Source organism: Nannospalax galili, unplaced genomic scaffold (assembly GCF_000622305.1).
Source record: "Nannospalax galili isolate Female #2095 unplaced genomic scaffold, S.galili_v1.0 scaffold1258, whole genome shotgun sequence".
Classification (NCBI taxonomy): domain Eukaryota; kingdom Metazoa; phylum Chordata; class Mammalia; order Rodentia; family Spalacidae; genus Nannospalax; species Nannospalax galili.
In genome coordinates this window covers 1050929-1063827 of record NW_008341370.1, presented here as the reverse complement: position 1 = coordinate 1063827, position 12899 = coordinate 1050929, and the positions used below count along the sequence as shown (strand labels likewise).

Genomic DNA, 12899 nt, shown 5'->3' with positions numbered 1-12899 from the left:
TGCCCACATGGTCCTCCTGACTAAGGGGCTGCTGTGAGCCTCCACACCCCAAGATAGTCTGAAGGGCTGGGGCTGCCACTGGAAGCCAGAGCCAGTATGGAGCTCAGCGCCCTGTCCCAGGGCAGAGATGGCCCTAGGCTACTGGAAAGGCTCTTCCTTTTGTAGGGCTGAAGCCAGAAGCCAGGGCTTCTGCTCGGCTGGTGGTCGACCACCGAGCTAGTTAGTCTCTGCTCCAGAGAAGGCTTAAGAGAGGGCAGCCCTGACTGCTTGCTGTTCTACTGTTACCACCTGTGGAGGAAGCAGTAGCACTGTGGTCTACAAGTTCCTGGTACCAGCTCAAGGCCAACCACAGACCCACCTTCCAGTGCTGGGTTACTATAGTCCCCTCATGCCTACCAGGCTTGAGACCTACCAGACTTGCAGGGCCTCAGTTTCCTCACCTTGTAAGATTATATGCAAATGAGATGACATTATAGTAAGGCCTAACCTCTAGCTACTCAACTGCTGATGTTGGGTATCTATACTCATTGCCTTAGGAGATGGCCAGTGGTTAAAAGCATGTACTGCTCTTCCAAAGGCTCCAAGAGCCCCTGGAACTCCAGCTGCAGGGGAACCAATACCCTCTTTGGGACTCTGGGCACTTGCATATACCCATACACAAACATACATGTAAAAAATAAAAATAAGCCAGGCGTAGTGGTGCACACCTTCAATCCCAGCACTTGGGAGGCAGAGGCTGGTGGATCTCTGTGAGTTCAAGTTCAGGGGCTACAGTTTCAAAAAAAAAAAAAAAAAAAGAGTACAAAGGGAGCTGGGCATAGCTGTACCCATAGGAAGCTGGGCATGATGGAGCATACCTGTACTCATCACAACTGGGAGGTAAAGGTTGAACGAACCAGGCTGGCTGAGGATGTAGCTCAGTTGGTAGTGTGCTTTCCTAACATGCATGAAGCCCTGAGTTTGATCCCCAGCACCATGTAAAGTGGGTGTAATGGTACAGATGCCTATAACCTCAGAACCTGGGAGTTCATGAAGGCAGGAGGGTCAGAAGTTCAAAGGTCATTTTTGGCCAGCCTGAGCTACATAAGATCTCGTTTCACACAAACCAAACCAAATCCCTCCAAAAAAAACCAAAATTTTTTTTTGTCTTTTTTTTACTGGCCTTGAACTCAGAGTTCTACCTGCCTCTGCCTCCCAAGTGCTGGGACTACAGACGTGCACCACCAGGCCCAGCTAAAACCAAAATTTTTAAAAAGTGGGAAATACCAGAGAGAATCTGAGAGCTAGCTCACCAGGGAGCGCAGCCATCCAGCAGAGAGAACATAGCACACAAGCAGGCCCTAGGCACAGCTTGGCTGGGGAGCGGAAGGAAATGGGAGGGGGGTGGTGCTAGCCTCTTCCCCCAAGGTTCACCCCTGCAGGGAGTTTCCTGTCCTGACACTAGGCAAATGAATCATGTGCTGAGAAAATCAGCCCCCTTTCAATTCTCTTTCCAGACTCTGACACCACCAAAGGGAAATTCCCAACCTACAAGGCGCCTCACACTCTCCAAGTGACTGCTTTCCACAGGCATCTGTAACCACCAGGAAATCTGTTTTGCTTATATGATTATCTTCCACTCAGAGCAAGTGAGCCTGGCTTTGCATTCTCAAGGGTGACATAAATTTTCCTTTTAAAATATACAGTCATGCCAGGCGTGGTGGTGCATGCCTTTAATCCCAGCACTTGGGTGGCAGAGGCAGGTGGATGGATCTTTCTGAGTTCGAGGCCAGCCTGGTCTACATAGTGAGTTCCAGGACAGCAGGGGTTACAGGGAGACCCTGTCTCGAAAAGACTGAAAAAGAAAAAAAAAAAAAGACAAAAACAAAATAAAAATAAAATATACAGTCATGGGGCTGGAGAGATGGTTCAACAGTTAAGAGCACTGACTGCTCTTGCAGAGGACCCAGGTTCGATTCCCAGCACCCACATGGTGGCTACGAACCGAACCGTCCTTAACTCTAGTTCCAAGGGAATCCAAAGCCCGCTTCTGACCTCTGCAGCATTGCATGACACTGGTGCACTCACATACATGCAGGCAATACACTCATACATATAAAATAAAATATATATATATGGTCATGGACTAGAGAGATTTCAGTGGTTAAGAGCATCGGCTGCTCTTGCAGAGGACCAGGGTTCAATTCCCAACACTCATATGGCAGCTAACAACTGTCCTATAACTCCAGTTCCAGGGGAATCCAATGCCCTCTTTGACTCCATGGGCACTGCATGATATGGGTGCATTTACACACATGTAGGCAATACATTCATATACATAAAAATAAAATATTAAGGCCAGGCATGGTGGTGCACACCTTTAATCCTAGTACTCAGGAGGCAGATGCAGGCGTATCTCTGAGGTCGAGGCTAGCCTGGTCTATATATAGTGAGTTCCAGGCCAGCTGGGACTACAGGGAGACCCTGTCTCAAAATACCAAAAATAAAATAAAAATAATAAACACACACACACACACACACACAGAGTCAAGACTACACAGTGAAACCCCATCTCAAAACAAACCAACCAACGAAAGAAAAGAAATGAAGGTACAGATGAGGTGAGAGATAGGAAAAGCAAAAATCATGAAGTTGAATTCCAATGACTGATATTCAGGAAAGCAAGTGAAGGGCACTATGGAATCACCCAAGTTCTAAGCCTCGGAGGGCCAGAAACAAATGAGTCAACTAGTCAAGTATAATTGAGAGGTGAGAACAGGCCTGGTCAACAGAGCCCTGAGTCAGCTTGGGTGGGAAATGAGTCAGGTCTGCCCTAGAAAGGGGCTTCCGGACTAGATGGGGAAGACACACCATGGCTGACAGGATGGTCTGTGAGCTTCAAGGGACACCCCAGAGAACAGACCAGTGTCTGTCCTATGAGCACAGTTGGGGCTAGCTGAACGTCTGTCTCCTGGAGTTAAATGTCTCTCAGACCAGAATTATCTTAGGAACAAGGTTCCTACTTAATCTGAGCCCTCAGGGTGATCCAACTGTGCTGCCAGATCAGCTGACAAGACCAGACCGCAGATGAAGTGACCAACTGCCCCAATTTACCTGACAGGGTTTTCCAAGACGTAAGACTTTCAGTTCTAAAATAGGACAGTGCGGGGCCCGAGAGACGGCTCAGCAGTTAAGAGCAATGACTGTTCTTATAAAGGACCTGGATTTGATTCCCAGCACTCACATGGCGGCTACGAACTGTCCTTAACTCCAGTTCCAGGAGACTCCAATGCCCTCTTCTGACCTCACACGGGTACACTCACATACATGCAGACAATACACTTACACACATAAAATAAAAATAATTAAAATATTTTTTAAAAAAATTGAGCCGGGCGTGGCACACACCTGTAGTCCCAGCACTTGGGAGGCAGAGGCAGGCGAATCTCTGTGAGTTCAAGGCCAGCCTGGTCTACATAGTGAGTTCCAGGCCAGCTGGGGCTGCAGGGAGACCCTGTCTCAAAGACCGAAGGAAAAAAAAAAAACCACAAAACAAACAAAAAAATTGGACAGTGCTAGGTAAACCGGGCAGAGCTGTTCACCCCGCCTTAGCTGTCTCTGTTGGAGTTGGGAGGCTACAGTAAGAGGTGTACTGTGGCTCAACTGAGCCACAAAGGCTCAGGGACCTTAGCGCTTTTCAGGAAAATATGTTTCACCTTGGTTAGAAGCTTCCTGGCCACATTCCAAAGTCTAGCTTCAATTCAAGCTTGAGAATTTAAAGGGACCAATGATGCCACTTTCAGACTTAGCAGCTGTTCTAGTCAATGTGGTCTCTTCAATGGCCCTATCCCTGGCCTGCTCAGAGGCCCCATGCCTGGCCCGTTCTTTCCCACTCTGTCCTCCCTTGGCTGTTCCATCTGCCTGGAGGACACAGCTTTCTGTGCTTGAATTTCCAGCAAACTTCAAGACGTGGCACCTGTCCAAGTCCCACATTCAGAAGATACTCCTCAACTGTCTTCCAAAGCTTTATCCAATCTGTGCTCAGACCTCTCCATCTTTCACTGATCTAGACCCCACAGGGTAGGGTGCATATCGGAGTCCTGTTCCCCCAGGTGCCAGGAGTCAGCATGTAGAACCAGCACACAAATAAATGCATGAGCTTACCAGACATTTTAATGCCTCTCAACCGTCCCCTGGGCAGCAAAGAGGTCTTCCTGGAAAGCTCCCATTCTTGAGTCGTCCATCTGTTCCTCCCTCCCTCTGTTTCCCTCCATCCCCCTTATCTACCTCTCTCCCTTCTTCCCCCATCTCCCTCCCTGCCTATCACAGTGATAGGTGATAAGGTAAACAAGACACTCAGGTCCCTTGCCCTCACAGCCCAGTGAAGAATAAATCCATCATGACCCCATGGCGCACAAGGACAGAGAAGAAAAGTCAAGTCACGTGGGAATGCATTGTGGAAGGCCTGGCCGTGTATAGAGTACTAAAGTGGAGACACAGGGATGGAGGGGAGGTGTCCCTACTGCCATCCCCAAAGACAAAGCCTGGGGTGTGGAAGAGGGCCCCTATTCTCTTCCTGTCCCTTTCCTCCTTGGTCCCATGAACCCCTGCTTGGCGTATGCACGGGCACATCTGGCTACCAACATTGCCCTTGGCAGATGTGAGGATTTGTGGAGATGAAAGTGGACAGTACTGGGCATACAGTCAAGCTCTCCTAAAACATAAGGATTATTGTTGCTCCAAATGGCCGAGTAGCTCCCAGAAGTCAGAGGATTCCAAGCAGCCAGGCCTCTGAGTCTGGTTGAGCTGCACAATAATCCTGCGTCCTCGGAATTAGTCTGGCTGAAGAGGAGATGAACCCACTAGCTTCTGAGCAGCCCAGGTCAGAAGGAGGGACACTGAAGAGCGGAATGGGGAGGCCAGGGGTGGTGTGAGGGGAAGGAAGCTGGATGTGAGAGGAAGGCAGCAGCTGCGGGTGTGGCTGGCAGAGGAGACAAAGACCAACAGAGCTGAGAGCGGGCCTGGAGCTGCCCTCGCCCAGGCCCCTCCCCAGCAGCTCCAGAGTCAGTGAAATGATTCCCAGTGATGGACGCAACGGGGCTCTGACATTTACAGGTCACTAGAGCTCTTCAGGGCCAGCTGGCCGTTTAAGAGCCTGTACTTAAGAGCCTGTATGGATGCTGCCTTCTTAGGGGAGGGATCCAACTAAGACCGGAAAGCCCGGAGGTGGAGGTGTGCAAACGTTCAAGCCACTTCTCCACAGGAAGGAAGTGGGGTGGAGCCAGCTGAGATGAAGGTCCTGGCCTGGGGCACAGCCACCCAGGGGAAAAGCTGAGTGATCTGCAGGACCTTGCCCCACTCTGAGCTTTTACCTTCTCTGTTTATAGAATCTTCTCATCCTACCACAGCATTCAGAGCTTATCTCCTGGGGGCCTATCCTGAGCCCCCAATTTAAGCTAGTCCCTGCTCCATGCTATTGAGCCCCAGCCCAGCACTTGTCCCCCAGCCCCTGCCTGAACCTTGGCTCAGACACCTCCTTCCTAGCCCTTCCTGAGTACTTTCTTCTCTGACATCCTACCTACTTAATCATCTGTTTATTGTCTTTCTTACTGTGGAATGTCACCTCCATGAACAGAGATTAATGTCAGTTTCCTTCATTCCTCTATCACCAGCATCTGAAACAGCTCATGACACACAGTGAGGATTCAATTAATGTTTCATAACTGAATAAATTTTAAAATGTTCACCCAAGGCCGACCGTGGTGGCGCACGCCTTTAATCCCAGCAGAGGCAGAGGCAGGCGGATCTCTGTGAGTTCGAGGCCAGCCTGGTCTCCATAGCGAATCCAGGCCAGCTAGGGCTACAGGGAGACCCTGTCTCAAAAAAGAACAACAACGACAAAAAAATGTTCACCCAAGTGTGGTGGTACATGTCTATAATCTTAATACTTAGGAGGTAGAGGCAGGAGGGTCAGAAATTTGGGGCCATTCGAAGCTATATAGTGAGTTTAAGGCCAGCCTGGTCTACGTCTAAGAGCAGGGGCACAGGCATAGACTGCCTGGGGTTGCAACCCGACTCTTCCACTTACGGTATGATTTTTGAAGCATGTACCACTCTGTGCCATATTTAAATGACTGACTAGGGAGAGAGTGACAACAGTACTGACCTCATAGGATTATTGGGGGAGTCAGCACAGTCACGCATACTGACAGCTTAAAACCCTGCCTGGCTCCTGGAAGCACTGGGCTCCTTGAGGCCAGCCAGCACTCTTATTTGTTTGCTGGCTTATCTGCCTCCCTCCAGCCTGCCTTGCTCACTGCTGTCTCCCCACTTCCCAGAAAAGTACTGCAAGCAAAAATTAGGTCTCCTCTCAAGTCTGGGAAGTGGAGCTGGGGAGATACAGCCTGGGCTGTAACAAGAGTCTCACCGATCTGTTTCTCCAGGGCAGCTGCTTCACAGACGGTGGCCCGGGGCAGGATGCCAGGGTCGGTGAAACTCGTCTGCAGGAGGCAGCTCATGACGAAGAAGAAGAGGATGGCAGCGATGATGGGGATGGCCGGGGTCAGTTCTCGGGCTAGATAGGGACAGCTAGAAGGAGAGATAGAGAGAGAGTTCAGATTACCCCTAGGCTCTCTGGATACCACATTCTTGAACAGAGCCTCCCTCTGAGGGTCAATCGGAGGTGAGTGCAGTCACTCCTGTAGGTACCCACAACAGACATCAGTCAATGCCACTTCTTGTACCTTTTCTACTCCAAGCTCATGGTAGATATGATCAACAGATTCATTCTCTCTCCAGTGTCTCTGTTTCCCTCTGTGTGTCTCTGTGTGTGTGTCTCTCTCCTCCTCCTTCCTCTCCCTTCCTCCATCTCCTTCCAGGATCTTTCCATTTATTCCAGGTTGGCCTGGAACTCTCTTAAGTAACCCAGGCTGACCTTGAACTCCTGATCTTTCTGCTTCTAGACTTCTTTTTCTGGTGGTGCACACTTGCAATCCCAGCACTCAGAGAGCACACAGGAGGATCAGTTCAAGGCCATTCTTGCTACATAGTGAGTTCAAGATTAAGCGGACCAACATGACACCATGTCTCAAAAAAAACCCCAAAACCAGGCCAGTGAGATGGTTCAGCAGGTAAAGGCACTTGCTGCCAGACCTGACAATCTGAGGTCAATCCCAGAACCCCCATGATAGAAGGACAGAACTGACTCCCAGAAGTCCACTGACCTCCACGTTGTGCCGTCTCGCACACATGTGCATACACACAAAATAAAATGTAATTAAAAACAAAAACTTAAAGAGACAGAGATGCAGACAGAAAGCCCAGGCTAGCCCTGAATTCCTGGGCTCAAGCCATCATCCTACCTCTGCCTGCCCAAGAACTAGGGCTGCAAGTATACCAATGTATCCAGCTCAGATTTGATCATTTTACCCTTCTGTTTAGCTGCCGCCTCAGAATCCCTCTAGACACAGAGCTCCAGGAAGTCACTACCAATTAAGAGGCCAGTCAGTGAGATAACCATCCTAACCATCCGTGGCAATGCTGCATGTTGATTCAATCATTCAGTCACTCCACAAATATTTACTGTGTTCTTCCTTGTGCCAGGCAACACTCTCAATAAGCAGCAGGGATAATGGCCAGGAACATGACAAGAGTCTCTCTGCCATGTGGTTTATGGTCTATTGGGGAAAAGAGACATGCAAACAGGGAATTGCCAGAGTGCTGTGTGCTCTATGGGGGAGGGGAAGCTGTGGAACAAGGAAGGCTCCCACAGCTGGGAGAAACAGTACGGTCCAGCTCTGCAGAGCCACCCTAGGGATGGTAACTCCAAGAAGTTCCATCAGGCTTGACCCTAGTTGGCTACACCTGCTGGCTGTCCTGCCTCTTCCTACCAGGCAGGCTGCCTACTACTCGGTTCCACAACCCTCTAATGACTTCCCAGTATTTCTAATGAAATCCAGACTGTCAACCATGGCCTTCTATACCAGGCAAGTCCTGGACCCTCCTGAAGGGTTCTCCAGCCTCATCCTATAAAACTCTCTTCACTGCCAGGTGTGGTGGCACATAACTTTAATTCCAGCACTTGGGAGGCAGAGGCAGGCAGATATCTGTGAGTTTGAAGCCAGCTTGGCCTACATAGAAAGTTCCAGGTGGGCCAGGGCTGCATAGTGAGAGACCCTATCTCATAAAACAACAACAAAACCAAAAAGCCAGGTATGGTGGCACAGGCCTTTAGTCCCAGCACTTGGGAGGCAGGTGGGCAGATCCCTGTGAGTTTGAGGTCTCCATAGAAGAGTTCCAGGCCAGTTGGGGCTATAGGAAGACCCTGTCTCAAAAAGACCAAAAACAACAACAACAACAAAAATCAAAGAACGCAAACCGCTCTCTACCCCTCTACTCCCATCACGGCAGCCTTATAACAGTTCCCACAACTATGGCTCTTCCCTTGCACGTGCTCTTCTTTCCTCTGGGTCCTCTTCAGAGGACATTCCATGATGGTCTATACAAAGCCTCCCGAAGACTCTTTACTGTCTGTACAACGTTTATTAGAAATGGTAACTCCTGTCTGTGCCAGGTGTGGTGGCGCATGCCTGTAGTCTCAGCACTTGGAGGCAGAGGCAGGTGGATCTCTGTGAGTTCAAGGCCAGCCTGGTCTACATAGTGAGTTCCAGGCTAGCTGGGGCTACAGGGAGACCTTATTTCAAAAACGACCAAAAAAAAAAAAAAGAAAGAAATGGTAACTGCTGATCTGTGGATGTGCTGACTGCCCTTTCCCTAAGTTCCTCTGAGGGTACAGACAACATCCCTTCCACCTGGCACCAAGAAACTGTCTAGTAAATAACTATCAAATGCACAGTGATCCCCTCCTTTCAGAGAAAGTAGCTGCCATGTATCTTTGCGGGGAGGGCAGTACCAGAGACCAAACCCAATGCCTTACACATGCTAGGTTAGCACTCTACTACTATGTCTCCAGACCGACCTAACACCTGCCATTTTTTGAAGGCTTACTATATGCCAGACACTGCCCTAATTAATAAACTATCATTAATAATATTCTCAGGCTGGGGCTATAGCTCAGTGGTAGAATGCTGTCTAGCATGCATAAGGAGTTGTTTCCAGTTTCCAGGTTCACAAAGTAATAAATGATAATAATATCTGATACAAGCCAGGCATGAGGGTGCACACCTGTAATCCCAGCACTCAAGAGGCTGAGGAAGGATGATCCAGAGAGATGGAGGTCAGCCTGGGCTACAGAGAGAAACACTATCTAAAAATAATTAATTAGGCTGGGTGTGGTGGTATACACCTTTAATCTCAGGACTGGAGAAAAGGTAGGGGGAGGCAGAGGCAGGTGGGTATCTATGAGTTTGAGGCCAGCCTGGTCTACATAGCGAGGTTCAGGCCATCAGGAATAAATAGTGAGACCCTGTCTCTAAATAAATAAATAAATAATTACTATATACTACTTTGCTAAGCACTTCACATATATTTTCTCTTCACCATGACCCTCTGATATTATTACAGATGAATAAACTAAAGTTCAGGGAGCTTAAATAACCTGCACAACATCACATAGCTCAGGAGTGCTAAAATGACTTTGATGGTCATATTAATTAAGCACCACCCTCAGAGTAGATGTGTGTTTGTGTGTGGGGGTGGGAGAGGGTGCTGGCTGAAAGATGTGGCTGCTGGGAGGCTTGAGGACAACTGAGGTTTTGGGAGTCTGCAGAGGTGGGGAACAAAGCCAGAACAACTGTACACTGCTTCTGAAGCTTCTACCCTAGAGGCCGTAGCCTCCAGAGAGCCTTTCCCCTGAGAACCAGAGCCTGCCAAGGACAAAGTCTCCAGGTGGGCCACCCTCTGCTCCACACATTTCAGTGTTCTTCGGATCCAAGTCTCCAACAGAACCAGCCAGGTACTTGGTGTCACAGTCACAACAGCTCACCTAGTTCGTGTACAAAGTAGGGGATGAGACTTGCCGGAGCCTTGGGGGAAACACCAGGTTCCAGACTCTGATTTCCACAGCTAGATTTAAGGTCAGCCAGCCAGTGACAGACTGGTGTCTCCAGACATGGCGCAAGTGATCTACCCAGCATTCATTCATTCATTCATTCAACCAGCATTTGCTGTATTGAGAACCTACTATATACCAAGCACTAGTCCTAGGCACTAAGGACACACGAGTGTGGACTCTACCACCCTGCTCTCACAGAAAAGACAGGCCTGAAACTACCGAAGAAGGGTGAGTGGGTGGATGGATGGATGGATGGATCAATGGAATGGGCAGATAGGGAAGAGAACTGTGAAGGTATTCCAAACAGTGCAAAGGCCCTGAGGCAGGATTGTGCCAGCAGGCCAAAGAGCTCAGATAGGACAACACAGCAGAGGACTAAAAGGGAACAGGGCCCACAAGAAAGCCGTTGTTAGACCTCTGGCTCTTCCCATAGAGAGGGAGAGCCAGGGAGACTGAAAGCTGACTTTAAAAGGGTTCTGGCAGCTATGTGGGCTAGGAAGTGGGACAAAAGTTAAGAACCTAACAGGAGGCTCTTAACCTACCAAACCAAACAGGGAAGCAAACCATTTGCAGCAGGAAAGCCCTCAAAAGCCACCTGTACCTGGCCCAGAGCCTTGGGGGAATCTGAATATCTCCTACCCTCCCTGTCCTTATTAAGCATATGCCCATCACTCCAGCTCCTTATTGGAGTTTTGTCCCCAGTGTACACCCAGCTATGGACCAGGATCAAACCCTGCTGACAAATCTACCACCCCAGGTGCAGATAAGTGAGAGTAAAAGCCAAGAGGGCAGGCCTGCTCTCTCTGAGCCCAGGAGGCCTTGCTTCCTCTCTGGGCAAGTCAGTTACCACCAGTGAAGCCAGACACTCTGAACTGACCAGATCCCACGCTGGCTGAAGGGTTACAGAGCCAACCACAGGCAGCACTACTTCCTCCTGCCTGGGCCACAGTACCACAGAGAGCAGACTGACTGATGGAGGGTTCTGGAAAAGCCCTCCCACAACACCTAAGAGGCCGTGGCCAGGTAGTTCTGAAACAGCCCATGGGCCATGTTGAGGCCCCAGAACTTCTGCGTGTAAATCATCTCTGAACTTTTATTTGGCCTGACTCACAATAGCAGGGTAGAGCCTTAGGGGGAAGGGAAGAAGTCAATTTGCAGGAAGTTTTCACCTTGCTTGAAGGGGAAGCCTGAAGTTGCAGATACATGATCTAAGAGATCTGGGAGCTGGTGTCTTTCAGACAGCTTCACCATGACTGCATGCCCTCAGGAAGTACTTTTTGGTGAGCTCTTTGGTAGTAACAGCTGCCAATATCGAGTGCTAAAAGCTTGCATGCCTGACTAGCACCAACCTCTTTACAATAGTACAACCTCTTTAGGAGGTAGGTATTATTAAAGGCCTCATATTACAGATGAGGAAACTGGGGCTCAGTGGAGTGAAGTGACTGCCCCAAGGCCACACAATTAGTTTGAGGTGGAGCTGGGACTGGAGTCAGGTCTGTGGGCTCCAACCATACTGAATAACAAAGGCAGCCAAGTACAAGGAGTGGAGTGCTAGGAGGGGAAGGTGGGTTCAAGGTGGGTGTGCACGTGTGGGAGAGTAGGTGTGCATGGAACCACATCACGCAGGTGGCTCCAGCCAAAGGCTGAGGGTGAAGTGGGAATTTCTGAAGCATGGGTAGTGGTGATAAAGACATGAGCACTCCCTCCCTCCAACCTCCAGCCATAAGATGGACATACTGTGTGGGCCAATCCTGAATCACTGGAGAAGGTAAGAGGTCAAAAACCCATGGAGGCAAATAGGACCTGGCACATGAAAGCACTGTGGATTCTTTCTTGAAAAACAAACAAACACAGCCAGGTGTGGTGGCGTATGCCTTTAATTCCAGCCCTTGGGAGGCAGAGGCAGGTGGATCTTTGGGAGTTCCAGGCCAGTTGGGGCTACAAGGAGACCCTGTCTGAAAAAGACAAACAACAACAACAAAAAAAAAAAAACAAACCACAAAGTGATGCAGTTGTCCTGATGTTGCAACAAGATGGAGGGATGCTTTGGGATGATGACCAGAAAGGAAAGGCCTGAGACACCTGGGGGACCAGGAGCAAAAGGAAGATAGAAAGCTCTGCAAAAACTAAGGAAAGTACTGGAGAAGGAAAGGTCAGTTTGAGAGGCCCAAAGAAGCTTCAGGGAGGATGCCTCGGGGCCTAGGGTGAGCATGACTGAGGGAAAGCAAGTGGAGGAGGGAGGGTGTCTGAGAGCCAAGACCCAGGGAGACTCTTGGAAGGAGCCCAGAAGATGCCTAGGAAATTCATGGTAGGGTGTCCACAACCAAAGGACACAGAAACTTAGCTGTCTGGGAAGGGTAGGAATGAAAGCTGCCTGCCTAAAGGGGTCAGAAGGAGCCTGGGATGGGCAAGAGATGGTCTAGGGATGGGCAGGAGATGGTCTAGGGATGGCATGGACAGGAGATGGTCTAGGGATAGGCAGGAGATAGTCCAGGGATGAGGGAGCAGGCGGACCTCAAGGGAGGCCCTGGGGGTGGTACCGGTGGCCAGGGCTGGGCACCCGAGGTCCCGGTGGCCGGGAAGGGTGCGGGGACGGGCGAGGCCCGAGGGCACAGGGACCAGAGGAGCGGGGAGGATGTGGGCAGGCAGGGAAGCGGAGGAGCCGGGGACGCGGAGGAGGGGCGCGCGGCCGCCGCAAACTCACTCGAAGACGAAGAAGAGGATCGTGGTGCTGAGGATGAGCAGCAGCGTGAGCGCGAAGACGCCGCCGTGGCCGGCCAACATGAGGCGGCCGCCGCAGTAGAAGCGGTTGCGGCCCGGGAACACCTCCCACTTGCGGCGCGGCCGGCCCAGGCTCCCGCTGCCGCTGCCGCTGCAGCGCACTGCGCTCGGCGCGGGCCCCGGACTC

At 50.3% G+C, this 12899-nt stretch overlaps 1 protein-coding gene across 1 annotated transcript in view; it reads right to left on the bottom strand.

Annotated features, from left to right (window-relative positions):
• Nucleotides 1–12899, bottom strand: part of Zdhhc18 (zinc finger DHHC-type containing 18) — a 36982-nt gene that overhangs the window by 23765 nt on the left and 318 nt on the right. Inside the window, exons 2-3 of the mRNA XM_029565220.1 lie at nucleotides 12696–12896; nucleotides 6407–6567 (exon numbers count right to left, since the gene is read on the bottom strand). Of these exons, the coding sequence (XP_029421080.1) occupies nucleotides 6407–6567; nucleotides 12696–12896 (362 nt within the window). The remainder of the gene's footprint in view (nucleotides 1–6406; nucleotides 6568–12695; nucleotides 12897–12899) is intronic.